This window comes from Oncorhynchus nerka, unplaced genomic scaffold (assembly GCF_034236695.1).
Source record: "Oncorhynchus nerka isolate Pitt River unplaced genomic scaffold, Oner_Uvic_2.0 unplaced_scaffold_1026, whole genome shotgun sequence".
Lineage (NCBI taxonomy): Eukaryota > Metazoa > Chordata > Actinopteri > Salmoniformes > Salmonidae > Oncorhynchus > Oncorhynchus nerka.
Genome location: NW_027040275.1, coordinates 164424 through 177763, shown reverse-complemented (window position 1 = coordinate 177763; position 13340 = coordinate 164424). Strand labels below are relative to the sequence as shown.

Below are 13340 nucleotides of genomic sequence, written 5' to 3'. Positions count from 1 at the left end.
GACAGAATGTGGTGTTCCTCAGGGTTCTATTCTATGAATAGATATACAGAATGTGGTGTTCCTCAGGGTTCTATTCTATGAATAGATATACAGAATGTGGTGTTCCTCAGGGTTCTATTCTATGAATAGATATACAGAATGTGGTGTTCCTCAGGGTTCTATTCTAGGAATATATAGACAGAATGTGGTGTTCCTCAGGGTTCTATTCTAGGAATATATAGACAGAATGTGGTGTTCCTCAGGGTTCTATTCTATGAATAGATATACAGAATGTGGTGTTCCTCAGGGTTCTATTCTAGGAATATATAGACAGAATGTGGTGTTCCTCAGGGTTCTATTCTAGGAATAGATAGAATGTGGTTTTCCTCAGGGTTCTATTCTAGGAATAGATAGAATGTGGTGTTCCTCATGGTTCTATTCTAGGAATAGATAGATAGAATGTGGTGTTCCTCATGGTTCTATTCTAGGACCTCTCTTATTTCTGATAGTAATAATGCTATGATCAACGTCATCTATTATGCACACAGGCACAGAAATACAGTGCCTTCAGAAAGTACCCCTTGACTTCCTCCACATTTTATTTTGTTTCAGCCTGAATTTTAAATGGATTACATCATTTTTGTATATCTTTTTTTTTTTACCCCCTTTTCCTCCCAATTGTGATATTTTCTCATCACTCATCGCAGGCTCTGGAGAAGCGAAGGTCGAGTCATGCATCCTCTGAAACATGACCCGCCAAACCGCGCTTCTTAACACCCGCCCACTTAACACAGAAGCCAGCTGCACCAATATGTCGGAGGAAACACCGTTCAATTGACGACTGGAGTCAGCCTGCAAGCACCTGGCCCGCCACAAGGAGTCGCTAGAGCGCAATGAGCCAAGTAAAACCCTCCCCACCCGACACCCCAAAAAAGCAGACATTGAATATCCCTTTGAGCCTGGTATTAATTACATTTTGGATGGTGTATCAATACACCCAGTCACTATAAAAGATACAGGCGTCCTTCCTAACTCAGTTGCCGGAGGGGAAGGAAACCGCTCAGGGATTTCATCACGAGGCCAATGGTGACTTTAAAACAGTTACAGTGATAGAAAAGTGAGGATGGGTCAACAACATTGTAGTTACTCCACAATACTAACCTGATTGACAGAGTGAAAAGACGGAAGCCTGTACAAAATAAAAAAACATTCCAAAACATGTATCCTGTTTAAACAGGAAGCACTAAAGTAAATACTGAAAAAAATGTGGCAAGGAAATTCACGTTTTGTCCTGAATACAGAGTGTTTGGATATGCATCCTGTTTAAAACAGGAAGAGTGTTTGGATATGCATCCTGTTTAAACAGGAAGAGTGTTTGGATATGCATCCTGTTTAAAGAGGAAGAGTGTTTGGATATGCATCCTGTTTAAACAGGAAGAGTGTTTGGATATGCATCCTGTTTAAACAGGAAGAGTGTTTGGATATGCATCCTGTTTAAACAGGAAGAGTGTTTGGATATGCATCATGTTTAAACAGGAAGAGTGTTTGGATATGCATCCTGTTTAAAGAGGAAGAGTGTTTGGATATGCATCCTGTTTAAACAGGAAGAGTGTTTGGATATGCATCCTGTTTAAACAGGAAGAGTGTTTGGATATGCATCCTGTTTAAACAGGAAGAGTGTTTGGATATGCATCCTGTTTAAACAGGAAGAGTGTTTGGATATGCATCCTGTTTAAACAGGAAGAGTGTTTGGATATGCATCCTGTTTAAACAGGAAGAGTGTGTGGATATGCATCCTGTTTAAACAGGAAGAGTGTGTGGATATGCATCCTGTTTAAACAGGAAGAGTGTTTGGATATGCATCCTGTTTAAACAGGAAGAGTGTTTGGATAGATCTGTTTCACCTGTCCTTGTGATTGTCTCCAACCCCCCTCCAGGTGGTGTCGCCCATCTTTCCCATTATCCCCTGGGTATTCATACCTGTGTTCTCTGTTTGTCCGTTGCCAGTTCAAAGCACGGTACATGCTGATCTCTTTCACCTGTCCTTGTGATTTGTCTCCACTCCCCTCCAGGTGGTGTCGCCCATCTTTCCCATTATCCCCTGGGTATTCATACCTGTGTTCTCTGTTTGTCCGTTGCCAGGTCGTCTTGTTTGTCAACTCAACCGGCGTTTTTGTCTCAGCTCCTGCTTCCCCCCAGTCTATCTTTTTCTCGTCCTCCTGGTTTTGACACTTGCGTGTCCTGTCTCTGAGCCAGCCTGCCTGACCACTCTGCTTGCCCCTGACCCGACCCTGAGCCTACCTGCCATCCTATACCTTTCCCCCACTACTCTGGTTATCGACCCCTGCCTGCCTGACCACTCTGCTTGCCCCTGACCCGACCCTGAGCCTACCTGCCGTCCTATACCTTTCCCCCACTACTCTGGTTATCGACCCCTGCCTGCCTGACCACTCTGCTTGCCCCTGACCCGACCCTGAGCCTACCTGCCATCCTGTAACTTTCCCCCACTACTCTGGTTATCGACCCCTGCCTGCCTGACCACTCTGCTTGCCCCTGACCCGACCCTGAGCCTACCTGCCGTCCTATACCTTTCCCCCACTACTCTGGTTATCGACCCCTGCCTGCCTTGACCTGTCGTTTGCCTGCCCTGTTGCTGTAATAAACATTGTTACTCCGACACAGTCTGCATCTGGGTCTTACCTTCGAACCTGATAATACAACGCATTACTGAGTTTCACTCTCCATATTTTCAAGCATAGGTGGTGGCTGCATCATGTTATGGGTAAGGACTGGGGAGTTTTTCAGGATGAAAAAGGAAACGTAATGGAACTAAGCACAGGTATCCGAAACGCGTCAGAGTTTTTAAACTTGGTTTCCATTGACCATGCCATATAAATATGGTTGTCTAGCAATGATCAACAACCAATTTGACAGAGTTTAAAGAATTTTTAACATAATAAGGGGCAGATGTTGTACAATGCAGGTGTGCAAAGCTCTTAGAGATTTACCCAGAGAGACTCACAGCTGTAATCGCTGTCAAAGGTGATTCTAACCAGTATTGACTCAGGGTCTTACCCAGAAAGACTCACAGTATTGACTCAGGGTCTTACCCAGAAAGACTCACAGTATTGACTCAGGGTCTTACCCAGAAAGACTCACATTATTGACTCAGGGTCTTACCCAGAAAGACTCACAGTATTGACTCAGGGTCTTACCCAGAAAGACTCACAGTATTGACTCAGGGTCTTACCCAGAAAGACTCACAGTATTGACTCAGGGTCTTACCCAGAAAGACTCACAGTATTGACTCAGGGTCTTACCCAGAAAGACTCACAGTATTGACTCAGGGTCTTACCCAGAAAGACTCACAGTATTGACTCAGGGTCTTACCCAGAAAGACTCACATTATTGACTCAGGGTCTTACCCAGAAAGACTCACAGTATTGACTCAGGGTCTTACCCAGAAAGACTCACAGTATTGACTCAGGGTCTTACCCAGAAAGACTCACAGTATTGACTCAGGGTCTTACCCAGAAAGACTCACAGTATTGACTCAGGGTCTTACCCAGAAAGACTCACAGTATTGACTCAGGGTCTTACCCAGAAAGACTCACAGTATTGACTCAGAGTCTTACCCAGAAAGACTCACAGTATTGACTCGGGGTCTTACCCAGAAAGACTCACAGTATTGACTCAGGGTCTTACCCAGAAAGACTCACAGTATTGACTCAGGGTCTTACCCAGAAAGACTCACAGTATTGACTCAGGGTCTTACCCAGAAAGACTCACAGTAATAACTCAGGGTCTTACCCAGAAAGACTCACAGTATTGACTCAGGGTCTTACCCAGAAAGACTCACAGTATTGACTCGGGGTCTTACCCAGAAAGACTCACAGTATTGACTAAGGGTCTTACCCAGAAAGACTCACAGTATTGACTCAGGGTCTTACCCAGAAAGACTCACAGTATTGACTCAGGGTCTTACCCAGAAAGACTCACAGTATTGACTCAGGGTCTTACCCAGAAAGACTCACAGTATTGACTCATGGTCTTACCCAGAAAGACTCACAGTATTGACTCAGGGTCTTACCCAGAAAGACTCACAGTATTGACTCGGGGTCTTACCCAGAAAGACTCACAGTATTGACTCATGGTCTTACCCAGAAAGACTCACAGTATTGACTCAGGGTCTTACCCAGAAAGACTCACAGTATTGACTCGGGGTCTTACCCAGAAAGACTCACATTATTGAGCCTGTATTTTATGTTGTAATTATGGGGTATTGTGGGTAAATGGGTGAGAAAACACATATTTAATCTGAATTCAGGCTGTAACAACAAATATGTGGAATAAGTCGAGGGGGTTTGAATACTTTCTGATGGCACCATATTCCATTATACATATTAACCTGTTACTCCTACCCTATAAACTATATTAACTATATTAATGAACTATATTAACTATATTAATGAACTATATTAACTATATTAATGAATTATATTAACTATATTAATGACCTATATTAACTATATTAATGACCTATATTAACTATATTAATGACCTATATTAATGAACTATATTAATGACCTATATTAACTATATTAATGACCTATATTAACTATATTAATGACCTATATTAACTATATTAATGACCTATATTAACTATATTAATGACCTATATTAATGAACTATATTAATGACCTATATTAACTATATTAATGACCTATATTAATGACCGATATTAACTATATTAACTATATTAATGACCTATATTAACTATATTAATGACCTATATTAACTATATTAATGACCTATATTAACTATATTAATGACCTATATTAATGAACTATATTAATGACCTATATTAACTATATTAATGACCTATATTAATGACCGATATTAATGACCTATATTAACTATATTAATGACCTATATTAATGACCTATATTAATGACCTATATTAACTATATTAATGACCTATATTAACTATATTAATGACCTATATTAACTATATTAATGACCTATATTAATGAACTATATTAATGACCTATATTAACTATATTAATGACCTATATTAATGACCGATATTAACTATATTAATGAACCATATTCCATTATACACATGTTCAAATATAGACTTATATTTATAAATTAACTATATTAATGAACTATATTAATGAACTATATTAACTATATTAATGAACTATATTAACTATATTAATGAACTATATTAATGAACTATATTAACTATATTAACTATATTAATGAACTATATTAACTATATTAATGAACTATATTAACTATATTAACTATATTAATGAACTATATTAATGAACTATATTAATGAACTATATTAACTATATTAATGAACTATATTAATTAACTATATTAATTAACTATATTAACTATATTAATGACCTATATTAATGAACTATATTAATGAACTATATTAACTATATTAATGAACCATATTCCATTATACACATGTTCAAATATAGACTTATATTTATAAATTAACTATATCAATGAACTATATTAACTATATTAATGAACTATATTAATTAATGAACTATATTAACTATATTAATGAACTATATTAACTATATTAATGAACTATATTAATTAATGAACTATATTAACTATATTAATGAACTATATTAACTATATGAACTATATTAACTATATTAACTATATTAACTATATTAATGAACTATATTAACTATATTAATGAACTATATTAACTATATTAATGAACTATATTAATTAATGAACTATATTAACTATATTAACTATATTAACTATATTAATGAACTATATTAACTATATTAATGAACTATATTAACTATATTAATGAACTATATTAACTATATTAATGAACTATATTAATTAATGAACTATATTAACTATATTAACTATATTAACTATATTAATGAACTATATTAACTATATTAATGAACTATATTAACTATATTAATGAACTATATTAATTAATGAACTATATTAACTATATTAACTATATTAACTATATTAATGAACTATATTAACTATATTAATGAACTATATTAACTATATTAATGAACTATATTAATTAATGAACTATATTAACTATATTAATTAATGAACTATATTAACTATATTAATTAATGAACTATATTAACTATATTAATTAATGAACTATATTAACTATATGAACTATATTAACAATATTAATTTACTATATTAACTATATTAATGAACTATATTAATTAATGAACTATATTAACTATATTAATTAATGAACTATATTAACTATATTAATTAATGAACTATATTAACTATATTAATTAATGAACTATATTAACTATATGAACTATATTAACAATATTAATTTACTATATTAACTATATTAATGAACTATATTAATTAATGAACTATATTAACTATATTAATTAATGAACTATATTAACTATATTAATTAATGAACTATATTAACTATATGAACTATATTAACAATATTAATTTACTATATTAACTATATTAACTATATTAACTATATTAACTATATTAATGAACTATATTAACTATATTAATGAACTATATTAACTATATTAACTATATTAACTATATTAATGAACTATATTAACTATATTAATGAACTATATTAACTATATTAACTATATTAATGAACTATATTAACCATATGAACTATATTAACTATATTAATGAACTATATTAACTATATTAATGAACTATATTAATGAACTATATTAATGAACTATATTAACTATATTAATGAACTATATAAATGAACTATATTAACTATATTAATGAACTATATAAATGAACTATATTAACTATATTAATGAACTATATTAACTATATTAATGAACTATATTAACTATATTAATTGACTATATTAACTATATTAATGAACTATATAAATGAACTATATTAATGAACTATATTAATGAACTATATAAATGAACTATATTAATGAACTATATTAACTATATTAATGAACTATATAAATGAACTATATTAATGAACTATATAAATGAACTATATTAATTACCTACATTAATTAACAATATTAATTTACTATATTAACTATATTAACTATATTAACTATATTAACTATATTAATGAACTATATTAACTATATTAATGAACTATATTAACTATATTAATGAACTATATTAACTATATTAATGAACTATATTAATGAACTATATTAACTATATTAATTAACTATATTAATGAACTATATTAACTATATTAACTAACTATATTAATTAACTATATTAACTATATTAACTAACTATATTATTGAACTATATTCATGAACTATATTAATGAACTATATTAATTGACTATATTAACTATATTAATTAAATATATTAACTATATTAATTAACTATATTAATTAACTATATTAACTATATTAACTAACTATATTAACTATATTAATGAACTATATTAATTGACTATATTAACTATATTAATTAAATATATTAACTATATTAATTAACTATATTAATTAACTATATTAACTATATTAACTAACTATATTATTTAACTATATTCATGAACTATATTAATGAACTATATTAATTGACTATATTAACTATATTAATTAACTATATTAATTAACTATATTAATTAATAACACACACAACTGCACAATACACCTACCAATACACAAACACAACAACACACCCTCGTACCTGCGAGGGGCTTCCGGAGAACCCAGACATCCTCGCTGGAGCCGCCCTGCTGGCCAAGTGTGGGAGAGCCGTGGGGACTGGACTCAGAGCCCCGAGAACCTGACACACCCACACACACACAAAAACACATAGGACACACACAAACACACACACAAACAAACAAAGACACTGCGATCAACCCCTTCATCACCACTTTAACCTGCTGATACACTACCCCTTATTACCCTGCTGACACACTACCCCTTATTACCCTGCTGACACACTACCCCTTAATACCCTGCTGACACACTACCCCTTATTACCCTGCTGACACACTACCCCTTATTACCCTGCTGACACACTACCCCTTAATACCCTGCTGACACACTACCCCTTATTACCCCTTATTACCCTGCTGACACACTACCCCTTATTACCCTGCTGACACACTACCCCTTAATACCCTGCTGACACACTACCCCTTATTACCCCTTATTACCCTGCTGACACACTACCCCTTATTACCCCTTATTACCCTGCTGACACACTACCCCTTATTACCCTGCTGACACACTACCCCTTATTACCCTGCTGACACACTACCCCTTAATACCCTGCTGACACACTACCCCTTATTACCCCTTATTACCCTGCTGACACACTACCCCTTATTACCCTGCTGACACACTACCCCTTATTACCCCTTATTACCCTGCTGACACACTACCCCTTATTACCCCTTATTACCCTGCTGATACACTACCCCTTATTACCCTGCTGACACACTACCCCTTATTACCCTGCTGACACACTACCCCTTAATACCCTGCTGACACACTACCCCTTATTACCCCTTATTACCCTGCTGACACACTACCCCTTATTACCCCTTATTACCCTGCTGATACACTACCCCTTATTACCCTGCTGACACACTACCCCTTATTACCCTGCTGACACACTACCCCTTATTACCCTGCTGACACACTACCCCTTATTACCCTGCTGACACACTACCCCTTATTACCCTGCTGACACTACCCCTTATTACCCCTTATTACCCTGCTGACACACTACCCCTTATTACCCTGCTGACACTCTACCCCTTATTACCCCTTTACCCTGCTGACACACTACCCCTTATTACCCTGCTGACACACTACCCCTTATTACCCTGCTGACACACTACCCCTTATTACCCTGCTGACACTACCTCTTTTACCCCTTATTACCCTGCTGACACACTACCCCTTATTACCCCTTATTACCCTGCTGACACACTACCCCTTATTACCCCTTATTACCCTGCTGACACTCTACCCCTTATTACCCCTTTACCCTGCTGACACACTACCCCTTATTACCCTGCTGACACACTACCCCTTATTACCCTGCTGACACACTACCCCTTATTACCCTGTTGACACACTACCCCTTATTACCCTGCTGCCACACTACCCCTTATTACCCTGCTGACACACTACCCCTTATTACCCTGCTGACACACTACCCCTTATTACCCTGCTGACACACTACCCCTTATTACCCTGCTGACACACTACCCCTTATCACCCTGCTGACACACTACCCCTTATTACCCCTTATTACCCTGCTGACACACTACCCCTTATTACCCTGCTGACACACTACCCCTTATTACCCTGCTGACACACTACCCCTTATCACCCTGCTGACACACTACCCCTTATTACCCTGCTGACTCACTACCCCTTATTACCCTGCAGACACACTACCCATTATTACCCTGCTGACACACTACCCCTTATTACCCCTTATTACCCTGCTGACACACTACCCCTTATTACCCTGCTGATACACTACCCCTTATTACCCTGCTGACACTACCTCTTTTACCCCTTATTACCCTGCTGATACACCACCCCTTATTACCCCTTATTACCCTGCTGACACACTACCCCTTATTACCCCTTATTACCCTGCTGACACACTACCCCATATTACCCCTTATTACCCTGCTGACACACTACCCCTTATTACCCTGCTGACACACAACCCCTTATTACCCTGCTGACACACTACCCCTTATTACCCCTTATTACCCTGCTGACACGCTACCCCATATTACCCTGCTGACACTACCCCTTATTACCCTGCTGACACACTACCCCTTATTACCCTGCTGACACACTACCCCTTATTACCCCTTATTACCCTGCTGACACACTACCCCTTATTACCCTGCTGACACTACCCCTTACCCTGCTGACACTACCCCTTACCCTGCTGACACTACCCCTTATTACCCTGCTGACACACTACCCCTTATTACCCTGTTGACACACTACCCCTTATTACCCTGTTGACACACTACCCCTTATTACCCTGCTGACACACTACCCCTTATTACCCTGCTGACACACTACCCCTTATTACCCTGCTGATACACTACCCCTTATTACCCTGCTGATACACTACCCCTTATTACCCCTTATTACCCTGCTGACTCACTACCCCTTATTACCCTGCTGACACACTACCCCTTATTACCCTGCTGACACACTACCCCTTATTATCCTGCTGACACATACCCCTTATTACCCCTTATTACCCTGCTGACACACTACCCCTTATTACCCCTTATCACCCTGCTGACACACTACCCCTTATTACCCTGCTGACACACTACCCTTATTACCCTGCTGACACACTACCCCTTATTACCCTGCTGACACACTACCCCTTATTACCCTGCTGACACACTACCCCTTATTACCCCTTATTACCCTGCTGACACACTACCCCTTATTAACCCATATTACCCTGCTGACACACTACCCCTTATTACCCTGCTGACACACTACCCCTTATTACCCCTTATTACCCTGCTGACACACTACCCCTTATTACCCCTTATTACCCTGCTGACACACTACCCCTTATTACCCTGCTGACACACTACCCCTTATTACCCCTTATTACCCTGCTGACACACTACCCCTTATTACCCTGCTGACACACTACCCATTATTACCCTGCTGACACACTACCCCTTATTACCCCTTATTACCCTGATGACACACTACCACTTATTACCCTGCTGACACACTACCCCTTATTACCCTGCTGACACACTACCCCTTATTACCCTGCTGACACACTACCCCTTATTACCCTGCTGACACACCACCCCTTATTACCCCTTATTACCCTGCTGACACACTACCCCTTATTACCCTGCTGACACAATACCCCTTATTACCCTGCTGACACACTACCCCTTATTACCCCTTATTACCCTGCTGACACAAAACCCCTTATTACCCCTTATTACCCTGCTGACACACTACCCCTTATTACCCTGCTGATACACTACCCCTTATTACCCTGCTGACACACCACCCCTTTTTACCCTGCTGACACACTACCCCTTATTACCCTGCTGACACTACCCCTTATTACCCCTTATTACCCTGCTGATACACTACCCCTTATTACCCCTTATTACCCTGCTGATACACTACCCCTTATTACCCTGCTGACACACTACCCATTATTACCCTGCTGACACACTACCCCTTATTACCCCTTATTACCCTGCTGATACACTACCCCTTATTACCCTGCTGACACACTACCCCTTATTACCCCTTATTACCCTGCTGACACACTACCCCTTATTACCCCTTATTACCCTGCTGATACACCACCCCTTATTACCCCTTATTACCCTGCTGACACACTACCCCTTAATACCCCTTATTACCCTGCTGACACACTACCCCTTACTAACCCTTATTACCCTGCTGACACACCACCCCTTATTACCCCTTATTACCCTGCTGACACACTACCCCTTATTACCCTGCTGACACTACCCCTTATTACCCCTTATTACCCTGCTGACACAAAAGCCCCTTATTACCCCTTATTACCCTGCTGACACACTACCCCTTATTAACCCTTATTACCCTGCTGACACACTACCCCTTATTACCCTGCTGACACACAACCCCTTATTACCCCTTATTACCCTGCTGACACACTACCCCTTATTACCCTGCTGACACACAACCCTTATTACCCCTTATTACCCTGCTGACACACTACCCCTTATTAACCTGCTGACACTACCCCTTATTACCCTGCTGACACTACCCCTTTTTACCCTGCTGACACACTACCCCTTATTACCCTGCTGACACACTACCCCTTGTTACCCTGCTGATACACTACCCCTTATTACCCTGCTGACACTACCTCTTTACCCCTTATTACCCAGCTGACACACTACCCCTTATTACCCCTTATTACCCTGCTGACACACTACCCCTTATTACCCTGCTGACACACTACCCCTTATTTCTACCATTCTACCCCACCTTACCCCATCTACACACCACCATACAACCCCACCTTACCCCATCTACACACCACCATTCCATCCCACCTTACCCCATCTACACATCACCATACAACCCCACCTTACCCTATCTACAAACCACCATACAACCCCATCTACACACCACCATACCACCCCACCTTACCCCATCTACACACCACCATACAACCCCATCTACACACCACCATACCACCCCAGCTTACCCCATCTACACACCGCCATACCACCCCACCATACAATCCCACCTTACCCCATCTACACACCACCATACCACCCCACCTTACCCCATCTACAAACCACCATACAACCCAATCTACACACTACCATCCAACCCCACCTTACCCCATCTACACACCGCCATACAATCCCACCTTACCCCATCTACACACCACCATACAACCCCACCATACAAACCCACCTTACCCCATCTACACACCACCATACCACCCCATCTACACACCACCATACCACCCCAGCTTACCCCATCTACACACCGCCATACCACCCCACCATACAATCCCACCTTACCCCATCTACACACCACCATACCACCCCACCTTACCCCATCTACAAACCACCATACAACCCAATCTACACACTACCATCCAACCCCACCTTACCCAATCTACACACTACCATACCACCCCACCTATACCCCATCTACACACCACCATCCCAACCCACCTTACCCCATCTACACACCACCATTCAACCCCACCTTACCCCATCTACACACCACCATACCACCCCATCTACACACCACCATACAACCCCATCTACACACCACCATACCACCCCATCTACACACCACATTTACATCCATGCCACCCACCCCATCTACACACCACCATACCACCCCATCTACACACCACCATACAACCCCATCTACACACCACCATACCACCCCACCTTACCCCATCTACACACCACCATACAACCCCATCTACACACCACCATACAACCCCATCTACACACCACCATACCTCCCCACCTTACCCCATCTACACACCACCATACAACCCCATCTACACACCACCATACCACCCATCTACACACCACCATACCACCCCATCTACACACCACCATGCCACCCCACCTTACCCCATCTACACACCACCATACCCCATCTACACACCACCATCCCACCCCACCTTACCCCATCTACAAACCACCATACAACCCCACCTTACCCCATCTACAAACCACCATAAACCCCACATTACCCCATCTACACACCACCATACAACCCCACCTATACACCATCTACACACCACCATACCACCCCACCTTACCCCATC

At 39.3% G+C, this 13340-nt stretch overlaps 1 protein-coding gene across 1 annotated transcript in view; it reads right to left on the bottom strand.

Moving 5' to 3' along the window:
* LOC135570210 (caskin-1-like) overlaps positions 1-13340 on the bottom strand; it is a gene marked incomplete at its 3' end in the record, with an annotated part of 185838 nt that overhangs the window by 20681 nt on the left and 151817 nt on the right. Inside the window, 1 exon segment of the mRNA XM_065016325.1 lies at positions 7683-7781. Coding sequence (XP_064872397.1) covers positions 7683-7781 — 99 coding nt within the window.